General features: G+C 44.7%; 1 protein-coding gene across 11 annotated transcripts in view; it reads right to left on the bottom strand.

The window, feature by feature from the left end:
* Positions 1–12,856, bottom strand: part of LOC111872121 (nuclear factor 1 X-type) — a 636,309-nt gene that overhangs the window by 117,726 nt on the left and 505,727 nt on the right. For all 11 annotated transcript variants that reach the window (XM_023866148.2, XM_023866057.2, XM_023865735.2 and 8 more), the window contains 2 exons: positions 8,209–8,400; positions 513–696 (listed from right to left, as the gene is read on the bottom strand). In XM_023866148.2, the coding sequence (XP_023721916.1) occupies positions 513–696; positions 8,209–8,400 (376 nt within the window). The remainder of the gene's footprint in view (positions 1–512; positions 697–8,208; positions 8,401–12,856) is intronic.

Here is a 12,856-nt window from a genome sequence, read left to right as displayed (position 1 = left end):
GTTTCCCCTGCCAATCTTCATTCCACCAATTGCTCCACAATCACCCTCACCTATCATCTGGGGCTGGTACAATAGGCCAGAAGTGGCCGCAGTACAAGGGACTTAGTCCCACCCCACTAGCAATACAAAAAATAGTAAGTTACAATATTGGAAAACGTCGGCATGGAACATCAGCTAAACAAGAGACCCGCTACTAACAGGTATGACTTGCGGATCTACGAAGGGGCTTCAATAGTATTCACGGGACAAATGAATAGCTTACAGGTGATATTCTTAAAGAAGAAAATGGTCGTAGATAGGCTTCAGACAGCATCAGAGAGAAAATGTCTCCTTAACGTTTCGGAGAACCTACTGTCTCCTCTTTCAATGTCGAAACAAGGAACTCTACAGTGAATACTAACCTCAACCGTCACAATTGAGGGGGTATTTTCTTCTGGAAAAGTGGACTAAAGTGAACTCAAAAGGAGCGACAAGCGCAGCTGTCTTGGGGCGAGACAATTCATTCCACTCACCATGACTGTTGATGAAGTTCGCCAGGTAGAGGTCGAGCTCGCGGACGGATACATTGATGTGGTACGGGTTAACGCAGAGGCCAGGATGAGCACACTCCGGGGATTTTTCAAGGCGCTCCCCGTCTGTACTCTCGAGGGGTATTGCTTTGAATAAGATGACCATCACCAGGTCGAGGCGCCATACCTGAAATCCCAAATACTGTGTGAACAAAGCGAATGCTTTTGAATCCGCAGCCCCATATTCCCGATGTGGAACGTCTGTTTACTGGTTACATGACATTCCCAACTAAATCTGGAATCTGACGTTTCGTCAAGAAATCCCACTAGCGTACCGTGATGGAAGTGGCCAGTAAGTCCTTCAAATATATTAGCTTTCTTGTTGTACTCAGGAAATATAACAAATCATATAGCAACACTCTATACCGACCGAGCGATCGCAGCTTGTCAGCGAAGTTAGTGTCAACTTTAGCGGATAGAGGGTGTCGCGTGATCAACGCAACGGATCCCCACGGCCGTTAATCTCGATTTTCTAGACCGGTCGGTATAGTTCGCTTACGGACTACAGTCCATGGAATTTTTTTATAGCAACACTCAACTAGTGGATAAACAGTGCAACGTAATGTGCAATATATATATATAGGAATTAGGTTAACCGTCAGCACAACAACTTTTAATGTTTTACAATTCGATCTTTATTCCTGCTACATGTTTCGATCGTACAAGACCATCATCAGGCAGTTATATATAGGAATACGTACAGTTACTGAAATACCAATATGGATCCATACCAGTGCAACGTGTCATATAATATAATAACGGATAAAATTTGCCTCAAGTTGGTGTTACAATTAAAGTAGAAGGTACAATATAAGATAAAAGATAAAATATAAAAAAGAACACCATATATCAAGATTTATAAAGTGTACAATATTTATAATGAAGGTATATAGTAATACAGCACTTCCAACCTGAAATTTCCACAGCTACATTTTTATTGATGTTAACAGGGTTCATTTTTCGGGTATATTCTTATATGATTCGACGTAGCATACCATTCTGATGGTTTCCAGCGTTAATTCAAGTTTTTGTTAATATCCATAAGGTTAAGAAGTACATTCTACAATAGACTTTAAAGGATTCTGACGATGCTGTATGCTGTACAGAACCATTAGCCTTATTTTGGATTCTATCCATCGTCTGGAATATATAAGACAAAAAAACCACAAGGTCCAGTGATTGAGACTAGCTCTTTCTAACGGGCCCAACTGAGTAGGTCTATCTTGCCCCATCCACCTGAGGACGGAGACAGATCCAGTCTCCGAAACGTTGTGGTTTTTTGTCTTATATATACCAGACGATGGATAGAGTCCAAAATAAGCCTTATGCTTCCATATTCTAAAATGTTCTGATGATGGTGTATAATACTCAGAATCAATGGGTTTTTGGACTTTGCCCATCGTCCGGTATTCTAGAAACTATTGAACACAACGTTTCGGAAACTTGATCTGTTTCCTTCCTCAGGTGAGGGGGAGACACCTGCTGTCAGTGACTGAGGTTAGCTCTTTCTAAGGGACCCAAAAGAGTATATATCTCCAGCCCCCCCCCCCTCGAAGGATGGAAACAGATGCAGTTTCCGAAACGTTGTGTTTTCTCTTCTCTAGAATACCGGACGATGAACAAAGGCCAAACACCCAGTAATTCTAAAACAGATTAATAACGGAGGTTTTCAAGGCAGTTAAGGTTGATATTGCGCTGTTGTTGGTAATGCAAGTGTAGTCTAGTAGGTGGAAAGCGCCATCTTCTACCCTGCACCACCATGCTCTCTTTATCCCATGTAATACATGTCGAACCAGCAGGCGAATATACATTTCTCTATGCAAGGGGAATGAAAATCATGAATTACGTTCAGATTTTTTCGTACATAAGATAATTGTATCAGCAGTTATGAGAGTAGAGTTAGTCAGTGATAGGATATCACATTTAATACTAAAAGGTCGCTGGTGTGATATCATTGTTATGAATGTTCACGCCCCAACAGAAGATAAAATTGATGACATAAAGAATAGGTTCTATGAAGAACTAGAACATGTATTTGATAAATTCCCGAAGTACCCTATGAAAATTTCGTCAGGAGATTTCAATGCCTGGTTGGAGAACACTGCATAATGAGGAGCTTCATAACTTGTACTCTTCTCCAAGTATAATTAGAATGATCAAGTCAGGAGGATAAGGTGGGCAGGGCATGCAACACGAATGGGGGAGACGAGGAATGCATATAGGATATTGGTGGGAAAGCAAGGTGGAAAGAGACCACTGGGAAGACCAAGACGTAGGTGGGTGGACAATACTAAAATGGATCTTAGAGAGATAGGATAAAATGGTATGGATTGGATTGATCTGGATCAGGATAGGGACCAGTGGAGGGCTCTTGTGAACACGGTAATGAACCTTCGGGTTCCATAAAATACTGGGACATTCTTGAGTAGCTGCAGAATTGGCGGCTCCTGAAGAAGGGCTCAGCTTCATTAGTATTTTTTTACTGCTAGTGGGGTGGGACTGAGTTCCTTGTACTGCGGCCACTTCTGGCCTATTGTACCAGCCCCAGATGATAGGTGAGGGTGATTGTGGAGCGATTGGTGGAATGAAGATTGGCAGGAGAAACCGAAGTACTCGGAGAAAACCTGCCCCAGCGCAACTTTTCCACCACAAATCCCACTTGACCAGACCCGGGATCGAACCCAGGCCGCCACGGTGGGAAGCCAGCGACTAACCGCTTGAGCTATGGCGCGGCCATCTTCATTAGTAAGTAAGTAACGCATGTCAAGTTCTTGGACGGAAATGACATATGCCTTTCATTGACTTGCTTCAGAGTTAAATTGTATAAAATTCAAAGTCAAAGTTAGTTCACTCAATTTGTCTTGGTGTCGAGCCGCATTAGAGGATCACGACCAGATTTCAGTCTTGGAGCAGCCAGTTACGGTTCTGCCGTTGTTACGCGTCTTCTCTGACTAGAAGATAGGTTTGTCCCTTGTCAGCTGTCACAATATACAAGTCCTCTGTCAGTCCCGGCTCTAAACAGCAGATTTCGCCTTATTTTGAGTATCTTGCGCTACAGAGGCAGTTTTGTCACCTGAACGGTCGTAGCCTTGACCGCCACCAAGTTCGAGCCTCTTGTATTTTCGGTATTGGGATTCGCCTTGTACCAATATTGCCAATATTTGCATTTCGTGATTTTGAATGGCTTCTGCTTGCTGCAAATTGTATGAGTCAGAGTCATAGTTACTTTACGACTGGCTGTTTACCGTCAATCAGTTAGTCTTGGAGACAATCCCCTTGAGACTCACGACCAGTAATTGTACTTTCTAACTGAACACTTGCGGTTATAGTCCTTATGTAACATCCTCTCTGACGAGAGTACATGTCTGTTGTTTACAATTGCTGCTGGTCCTCGCAGTCGTTCTCAGGTCCGAGTGCCGATCGACCCACGACCACATTCCACTGTCTCAGATTCAAGACTCACCCAAACCTGGAGGGCCAGGTCCATATAATTGTATCCCTCAGGAATAGGGTGGCCCGCTTATACCCCCAGGCACTGTGTTCTCTACGACTCACAGGGCTACGGTGGAAGTACTCGAACGCGCCCTCACACAGGAGCAAACTGCATGATGGGGTTTGGAAATTATTATGTGGCCTGGCAGCGGGCTGAGTCACAGGTAAAACCGTGACTGGGAGAAACAACAGAGCTGAATGCTAAGAAATAGGAAGCGACTACGTGGATACCAAAGTGATTATGAGAAATGCGTAATCATTGATACTTCAACATTCTATGGGGCATATTCCCTAAAGCCGAAGCTATATATATTAAACTAGAGCAGCAAGAACATGAGAAAGCTTAGCGATCCACGTCAGTCACAGTGGAAGACAAGACATTCGTAGTCCAGTAAGGATTGGAGCGAGTCTTAGTCACTGATTGTGAGCTGTCATGATTAATTGTAATGTATTCGAACCAGAAGACGAGGAAGAAGACGTAAGATGCTGGATGACCTTGGGGACAGAAGAGGATATTCTCATTTGAAGGAGAAAGCTCTAGATCGCATTAAGTGGAAGAACTGTTCTGGAAGAGACTGTGGACCTGTCGTCTGACAGATTACTGATGAATGAATGAAACCCCTCATACGTAACAATACCTTTAAACCCTCCACGAACCGTAACAAACCAACCAGTTTTAAATCGTTCTCCCACGTCATGTTTTTTTTTTTAATTCGCTTAGTGGGGGGTGGAGTCCAACTGGGTCCACTCTGCACGGCGGCCACTGTTTGGCTTATTGTAGCCTGCCCCGGGTGATTATGATGATGGAGAATTTTGTGCTATGAAGATTGGCAGAGGACACCGAAGTACTCGGAGAAAACCCGACCCAGCGCCTCCTTGTCCACCACAAATCCCACTTGACCAGACCTGGGATCGAACCCGGGCCACCGCGGTGGGAAGCCAGCGACTAACCGCTTGAGCTATGGCGCGGCCGTCCCACGTCATGTTACTTCAAACTTAAGGCAAAATATTGCAACACACTGAGGAATTCTAGCAGTTTACATTCGGACAACACAAAACTCACTACACGGAAATTAACGCCAATTTCATAAAGAGCTCGACATCAAATCTCCTTGAATTTATTTGTCCACTTGGTGAACTTGTTATAGAAAGGATAAGATCCATTACTTACCAATAAACAATACAGCAATTTGTGGTGTTGTTTAAACGAGGGGAGAGGAATTCTTGGTGCCATGCGGTCGAATGAACCTGCAGGTCCCCTGTCTACATCCCTGGATCTATAAGGTCACTTCCCCACTCGCATAAAGTTCAGCGAAATATCACTGCAGTGGCTTTTCTATACACGCCGCACAAACCACAACAATCTCTGTTGAAGGGGATGAATATTCTGGAAGCTGTGTAGCACATGCTGGACTGAGTGATTAAATAAAGCCTTTGTGGCTTCGGCTTTTGGAACTAGGCCGCGTCGAATGTTTCAACAAATCCTACAGTTGCCATCTTCAGGGAGAAATAGCTTGGGGGTTGGCAGTTCTATAGCTCTCCCATTGGGCAGTGTGTCCGATGCGAAGCCGTGATTGGATGTACAAGAGAGCGGGATGCTAGCCAACAGTGAGCGAGTGTGTTCTTAAAGAAAACTGGTGATGGAAACTGTTCTGGCCACCAGACGGTCCTGAGAAGATGTGGAGAAAATCTGTTTCAGCCAATATCCGTAACCGCCTTCCCGGCATGATCAAAGAAGTCATGGAAATGATGACGGGGTAGAGGCATATCTGACATGCAGTCCCGGGATTTGCCTTGTGGGACAGGGTGAAACAACAAAAACTCAGACAGGAGAACCACCGTCCAGGAAGAGATTCGAAGTGTGCATCTCCCGAATACAAGTTTAAAAAGTTACCGCTATATCAACCTGTTCGATGCAACTTCTCTTAATACTGTTGCGTGCTGTGAATCCATGGAAACGCAATAACAGTGGGCCGTTGCCCAGGAATACCTTAAGCAACAAACGCGTTTCCGCGGAGATGAAGGGACAACAGAGGGTTCGTTGCATGAAAGCGGCCGAGACCAAAGGCTCCTACATGTAGCGCGCTATTCCGTCCGAGACCAGGTTATAAAAGTCCAGCTTCGAAGGAAGCCGGACTGCTGGCTAGAAGTCAGTGTGTATCCGGAAGGTCCTGAGACCGGCCAGCTCGACCAAGGTTTTCCGTGGTTTTCCTCGGTACTAGAGCAAATGCTGAGTTGGTACCCAATTCCACGTTGCACTGCATGCCTCACATGCAGCCCTCCCATTGTTAACATCAAAATTTCGCCTTAATATAGCCCTCCCAACGTTAGCAAAAACAAACAAACAAAAATCAGATTATATGCTCTATCTTTACCAGAAGGACAAGCGGGCACTGCCTGGGAACCTTCAAAATCTGAGATATAGTTTCTTCCCCCCCCGCCCCCAATGTAGTGTCTCTCACTACGACCACCACTTCTTCTTCTCTCTCTCTCTCTCTCTACTTGGACCAGACAGTTTCGAGAGTCCCAAGGGATTCAGATCAGAGAAAGACTGCTCTGGCAAGGGCCAGCAGCATATACAAAAGACAGACCCGTCCTCTCTTCAGAGAGGGCGCCCCACAAAAACAATTCCGTAACTCTCAAACAGTAATAAATATCTTGTCATGAGCCCCAGATGGTGCTCGGCACCAAGACTTACGGACTGACTGACCGTCAGTCGCAATGTGACTCTGATTTTGACTTGACCAGACAGTTTACAGCTGAGTTAAACGGAGTTCACAAGTAGTCAGTCTTCAGTTTGGATTTGACTGTATCAGAAGCAGTAATTCTGATACTGAATGTAATAATAATTGCACTTGTAAGTGTAGAAGAGAATGGTCAAATCCGAGACCTGCGTGAATTTATTTGTCGCGTTACATAGGCAACACGCGACAATATAATATTGTATTTATAAATACAATAACCTTAAGTGGGGGAAGAGCCAATGCTCCCGAACTCCGCGTCACCAAATGACACATATATTATGGCCATCAGCGGAAACCACACCTGCCTTAGAATGACTGGGTTTTTGGACTTTTCTGTCGTCCGGTATTCTAGAAACTATAAAACAAAAAGTTTCGGAAACTGGTTCAGTTTCCGTCCTCAGGTGAGGGGGGGAGACAATTTCTCGGTTGCGTCCAATAGAAAGAGCTAACCTCAGTCACCGAGAGAAGGTGTCTCAACCTCTCATCTGAGGATGGAAACAGATCCAGTTTCCGAAACATTGCGTTTATAGTTTCTGGAATACTGGAGAAAACTAAGTATATGTTGCGGTCTCGTCACCAAAATTCAGGGCAAAATCATGACATAAAGATAGGTAAAAGATGTTTTGAAAATGTGGCACAGTTCAGATATTTGGGAACGACGATAACAAATCAAAACCTGATTCAGGAGGAAATTAAGAGGCGATTGAACTCGGGTAATTCTTGCTACCATTCAGTCCAGAACCTTTTGTCTTCTCGTCCGCTGTCCAAAAACTTAAAAATTAGAATATACAAAACTATAATTTTGCATGTGGTTCTGTATGGGTGTGAAACTTGGTCTATGACATTAAGGGAGGAACATAGACTTAAAGTGTTTGAGAACAGGGTGTTGAGAATATTTGGACCAAAGAGAGGTGAAGTGACAGGAGGTTGGAGGAAACTGCATAACGAGGAGCTTCATAACTTCTACTCTTCTCCAAGTATGATTAGAATGATCAAATCGAGGAGGATGAGGTGAACAGGTCATGTAGCATGAATGGGGAGAAACGGAATGCGTATAGGATATGGGTAGGAAAGCCAGAAGGAAAGAGACCACTGGGAAGACCAAGGCGTATGTGGATGGACAATATTAAAATGGATCTTAGAGAGACATGGTGGGATGGTATGGATTGGACTGATATGGCTCAGGATCGGAACCAGTGGAGGGCTCTTGTGAACACGGTAATGAACCTTTGGATTCCATAAAATGCTGGGAAGCTCGTGAATAGCTGCACAATTGGCAGCTCATCCAGAAGGGCTCAGCTCCATGAGTGAGTGAGTGAGAACATCGGACGACAGACAAAGTCCAAAAACCCACTAATCTGAGTGTTATACACGACTGTCAGAACCCTTTGGAATCTACTTACCTTGTCGGCTTGGCGAAGGCAATCAATCCGCCTCATTTTGCCCTTCTGGTCGGGGTTGGACAAAACACACATAGCCGGCTTCTTGCCCGTAATGCTGAGGACGAAGTCTTCTCTGCACTCCTGTGTTATGTCCTTCCTGAGTTTGCCCAGCAGCCGAGATGCCCACTTCTGCTTCACCTCAACCTTCTCGTTCTGCAACAGAAGATGCAGTTCCTTACTTCCCTTCTCTGCAGGGCACTGGCGTCTTCGCGACAGAAAATCCAACAGTACATTACTACAAACTGTATTTGATCATGTGCGTAGTGCACCTTCGCGAGACTAGAGCTCCTTCTTATCGTGCAGTCCAATAGGCCGCTCCATAGCTCAAGCGGTTAGTCGCTGGCTTCCCACCGCGGTGGCCCGGGTTCGATCTCGGGGGTCTGGTCAAGTGGGATTTGTGGTGGACAAAGTGGTGCTGGGGCGGGTTTTCTCCGAGTACTTCGGTTTCCCCTGCCAATATTCATTCCACCAAATTCTCCAACATCATAATCACCCGGAGCAGGCTACAATAGGCCAATCAGTGGCCGCTGTGCCGAGTGGACCCAGTTGGACTCCACCCCCAACTAAGCGAATTGGAAAAAATCAAAAACTACCGTGCAGTGCCCGTCTGCAAGGTCACAGTACCTTACTCTTGTAGGGGTCATGCAGTAGCACAGTTGCTTGAGGCACTATGTTACAAACCGGAAGTTTGTAGGTTCCATTCCCGATGAGATCATTGGATTTTTCACTTGACCTAATCCTTCCAGCCGCAATACGGCCTTGGGGCCGACTCAGTCTCTAACAGAAATGAGTACCAGGAACTTTCCTGGGGGTAATGGGTGGCCGGCGCGTAAGGCTGACAACCTCAACGCCATCTGTGAGCCTATTGTCTACAGAAAATGTGGGAGCCTCGACTTCTAACAACAATACGGACCTTCACGGCCTATTACAAGGATAGCTGTACCTATACCTTACGTCGAACTTCGCCTGACCACACCAACAGACCGTTTGGTCAAGGACATTGCCCGTTTCACTCATGAAGTACGGGAAACCATATGAACCAGAATGCAACAGTGTAACCTAATCTACAGTAATTACATACACCATAACAGGACCATCAGCATCATCACAACGTAAGATTTATGATACCGCTTTTTCTAGACATATATGTGGCAAGATGGCAGTAAATATAGCGACTCGTATCACACACAACTTGGAGCTGAACGAGACATATTTGAATGAACACAGAACACCGAAAACAAATATAAATGATTAAGAGCCTTTAAAGGCAGGTCACGGTAGCCGAGCTGTCTAAGGCATGTACTGCCTTCGCTCGCTTGGAAACCGATATCGTGGGTTCGGATCCCACCCAGGGCATGGATGTTTAGATTGTGTGTGTGCGTTTTTCTGTATCTGTGTACAGGTAGAGGCCTTGCGACGAGCTGATCACCCGCCCAAGGAGTCCTACCGAATGTGTAAGATCTAGAAAAACCGAAGTGAACGGAGAAGTTGATGGAGGTAGGCCTAGGCCCACTGGGGCTGTAGTGCCAAGGGGGAAAAGAAAAGAGCCTTTAAAGAGTTCTAAAACAGCCAATTAAAATATACATGTCCAGATTTTAATTAAAGTCGTTGTTTTGAGATGTGATTCTGTAATTCCTTAATTTAAATAATGTGTTAATTATAACAAATTTATTCAGATAACTACTATATACAGAAGATAATGTGAGTTGTGTCCTTCGGCTTCAGTGACTTGTGTCCGATGCAGAAGACCGGGTTCTGAGTTGGCGTCGCGTCCTTGCGTCTCGTAACATTCTGCTTGCAGTTTGTCACTACTTCTATCAGCGTCTTTGTGACCACTTATTCCGGCGGACACATATGGGGAGCGAGATTATAGCACAGCCCATCCCAGTGGCCGCGCGGTCTAAGGTATGAACTGTCTTTCCTCGCTAGAACGCTCGGACAGTGGGTTCGAATCCGACTCAAGGCACGGATGTCTGTATGCGTTTTTTCTATGTTTGTGTGGTTATGTGTGCAGATAGAGGCCTTGCGAGGGACTGATCCTCCGTCCATGGAGTCCTACCGACTGAGTAAGGGGGCCCATACACGTACGAGTCTGGCTCGCGAGTCCGACTGGACTCGGGTTCCAATGAGCCAGACTTGTCCGTGTGTGAGTCGCCACGCTCATACATGTGTGGTGAAATTAATCCGAGCCCGGTTCCTCGCCGAGATCAAGAAACTGAAAAAGCGGCCAAGGCCCAACAAATGGCTGCAGAGACACAGATACATAGATAGACAGATAGATAGATAGATAGATAGATAGATAGATAGATATATCTTAGCGTGTTACAACAAATGTTTTAATATTGTGACATGTAGATCTATTATTAGGGAATATCTCGGTACAGAAGCCCGCAACAAACATACAACCAACAATAGAGTAGACCCATTTCTAGGCAACGCCGGCAATACACGCACGCAGCAGGAGAACAGGTGTTGCAAGACGTGTTTTCTATATGGGTTCGCATATACCCATTGGTAAGCAACAACTCAGTAAGCATGTTCCAGCGAACACGCAACAATAGAGGACATCCACTGCTACGCAACGGTAGTTTTCTGTGCTGTGGTCCGACCCGATGCTATATAACGAGAAGCCACCAATAATTGACAGTTCAGTTGGAAGTAAAAATAGTTTCATTGGATTGTCCTGTCGGAAGATGACAATGTGTCAGATAGTGATTTGTGAACTGTTGTAACCAGCTGTATAAAGGTCCAATAAATTCGATCATCAAATCCAAAACCCGTCTTAGTAGTCACGTAATCCCAGAAAACTGGCTACCACTGGGGAAATGAGACAAGAATACTGGCGTCATTCCTTAAATTCCCTGCGACAGTCACACACCGAAGCAATAATGCTTTTGTGTCGTTATCTGCAAATGCTTGGTTCGAATCTGCGCCGGGATACCGGCTATTCTGAATGAAGTTTGTCGCTGTCTTCCTCAGTCTCTCCAGACAAATGCTAGCCGGCATCTTCTCAAATTCTTCTCACTTCATCATTCACATGTCATTATTATTTATTATTCTTAGTGGGGTGAGACTGGGTCCCTTGTACTGCGGCCACTTCTGGCCTATTGTACGAGCCCCAGATGATAGGTGAGAGTGATTGTGGAGCAATTGGTAGAATGAAGATTGCCAGGGAAAACCTCAGTACTCGGAGAAAACCCGCCCCAGCGCCACTTTGTCCACCAAAATACCATATGACCAGACGCGGACTCGAACGCGGCCCGTTGCGGTTGGAAGCCGAACACTAACCAACTGAGTTATGGCGTGGCCTTCATCTGTCGTAGGCTCGCTATTGGCGGTGTAGTAAGGTAATTCATAAAACACAAAAAGAGACAATCTAAAGAGGCATGATTCGGACGGCAAAGAGAATGCCCTGTACATACAATCCACTAGATCTGTCATGAGACCTACATATTTAACACAGTGTGACCATCAAGCGTTATAAATAAAGCCTTATTCAAGAGGAGTGTGAAAAAATAAGATCATATCAACCGGTTCATCTAGATGCCAGTTATGTCTTATGGAGAATATAATTAACCCTACTCGAGTCAGTGCTACTAATCGGTTGAGACCATATATGGAGGGGAAGTTGTTACGAACCTACGGCAGCACGGCGAACACAGGCTCTGCCCAGAAGTTAACGTATCACGGGTATACCCGTACAAGAGAAGTGAAATTTACTTGTTAAAAAAAGTTAATATGCTGCAGATTTTGTTGCGTGAAGCGTATGTTTACGGAGCAAATCATCCATATGAATTCCTAATGTTTGTTACATAAAGCACTGTAATAGGCAAATCCACTCGTACTGTGACGCATATGCCAGTTGCTGGGCAACGGCTCGGTAAACATATTTCCGAAGCATACATTCTCTACAATAGAACATCTAAGTAACAGACCAATAAATATGCACTGGCTGAGAGTTATAAGAGGGCATAATAAAAAAAAACAGACGAAGAATTGAAGGCATATAGGGGGCATGTTTTAGCGTAGTTGGTTGAGGCACTATGCTACAAGACGGAAGGTCGCGGGTTCAAGTCCCGATGACGCCATTGGATTTTTTCTTCTTTTTTTTCCAATTTACCTAATCCTTCCAGCCGCATTATGGCCATGGAGTAGAATCAGCCTCTAACAGAAATGAGTACTAGGAATTTTCCTGGGAAGTAAAGCGCGGCCGGCACGTAAGGCTGACAACTTCACCGCCATCTTTGAGCCGATTGTCTAGAAAATGTGGGAACCTCAACGTCTCACAACCCTATGGGCCTCCACGGCCTGTTACAGGGGTAGCTTTACTTTTACTTTATTGAAGGCGTATGTGGGAGTACATCGACCATCAAATCCAAAACCCCGGATACGTGACAGTACTTATGGCATAAAATTGCATTTAACAGGTTGCGAATTGTCTATTTACAATTATATAAAATTATATAAATTATATAAAAGAGTAATTCCAAAAGTAAGGTCTCCTATGTTTGAAAATATAAAATAAACATTTATTTTCAATTTTGGATATATCAGTTGAATCTTGAACATGTACTCATTTCTCTATATAATCGCCATTTCATGCTTTTTC

Source organism: Cryptotermes secundus, unplaced genomic scaffold (genome assembly GCF_002891405.2).
Source record: "Cryptotermes secundus unplaced genomic scaffold, Csec_1.0 scaffold112, whole genome shotgun sequence".
NCBI classification, from domain to species: domain Eukaryota; kingdom Metazoa; phylum Arthropoda; class Insecta; order Blattodea; family Kalotermitidae; genus Cryptotermes; species Cryptotermes secundus.
Note: the sequence above shows the minus strand (reverse complement) of the source record. Positions and strands in the feature narration are given on the sequence as shown.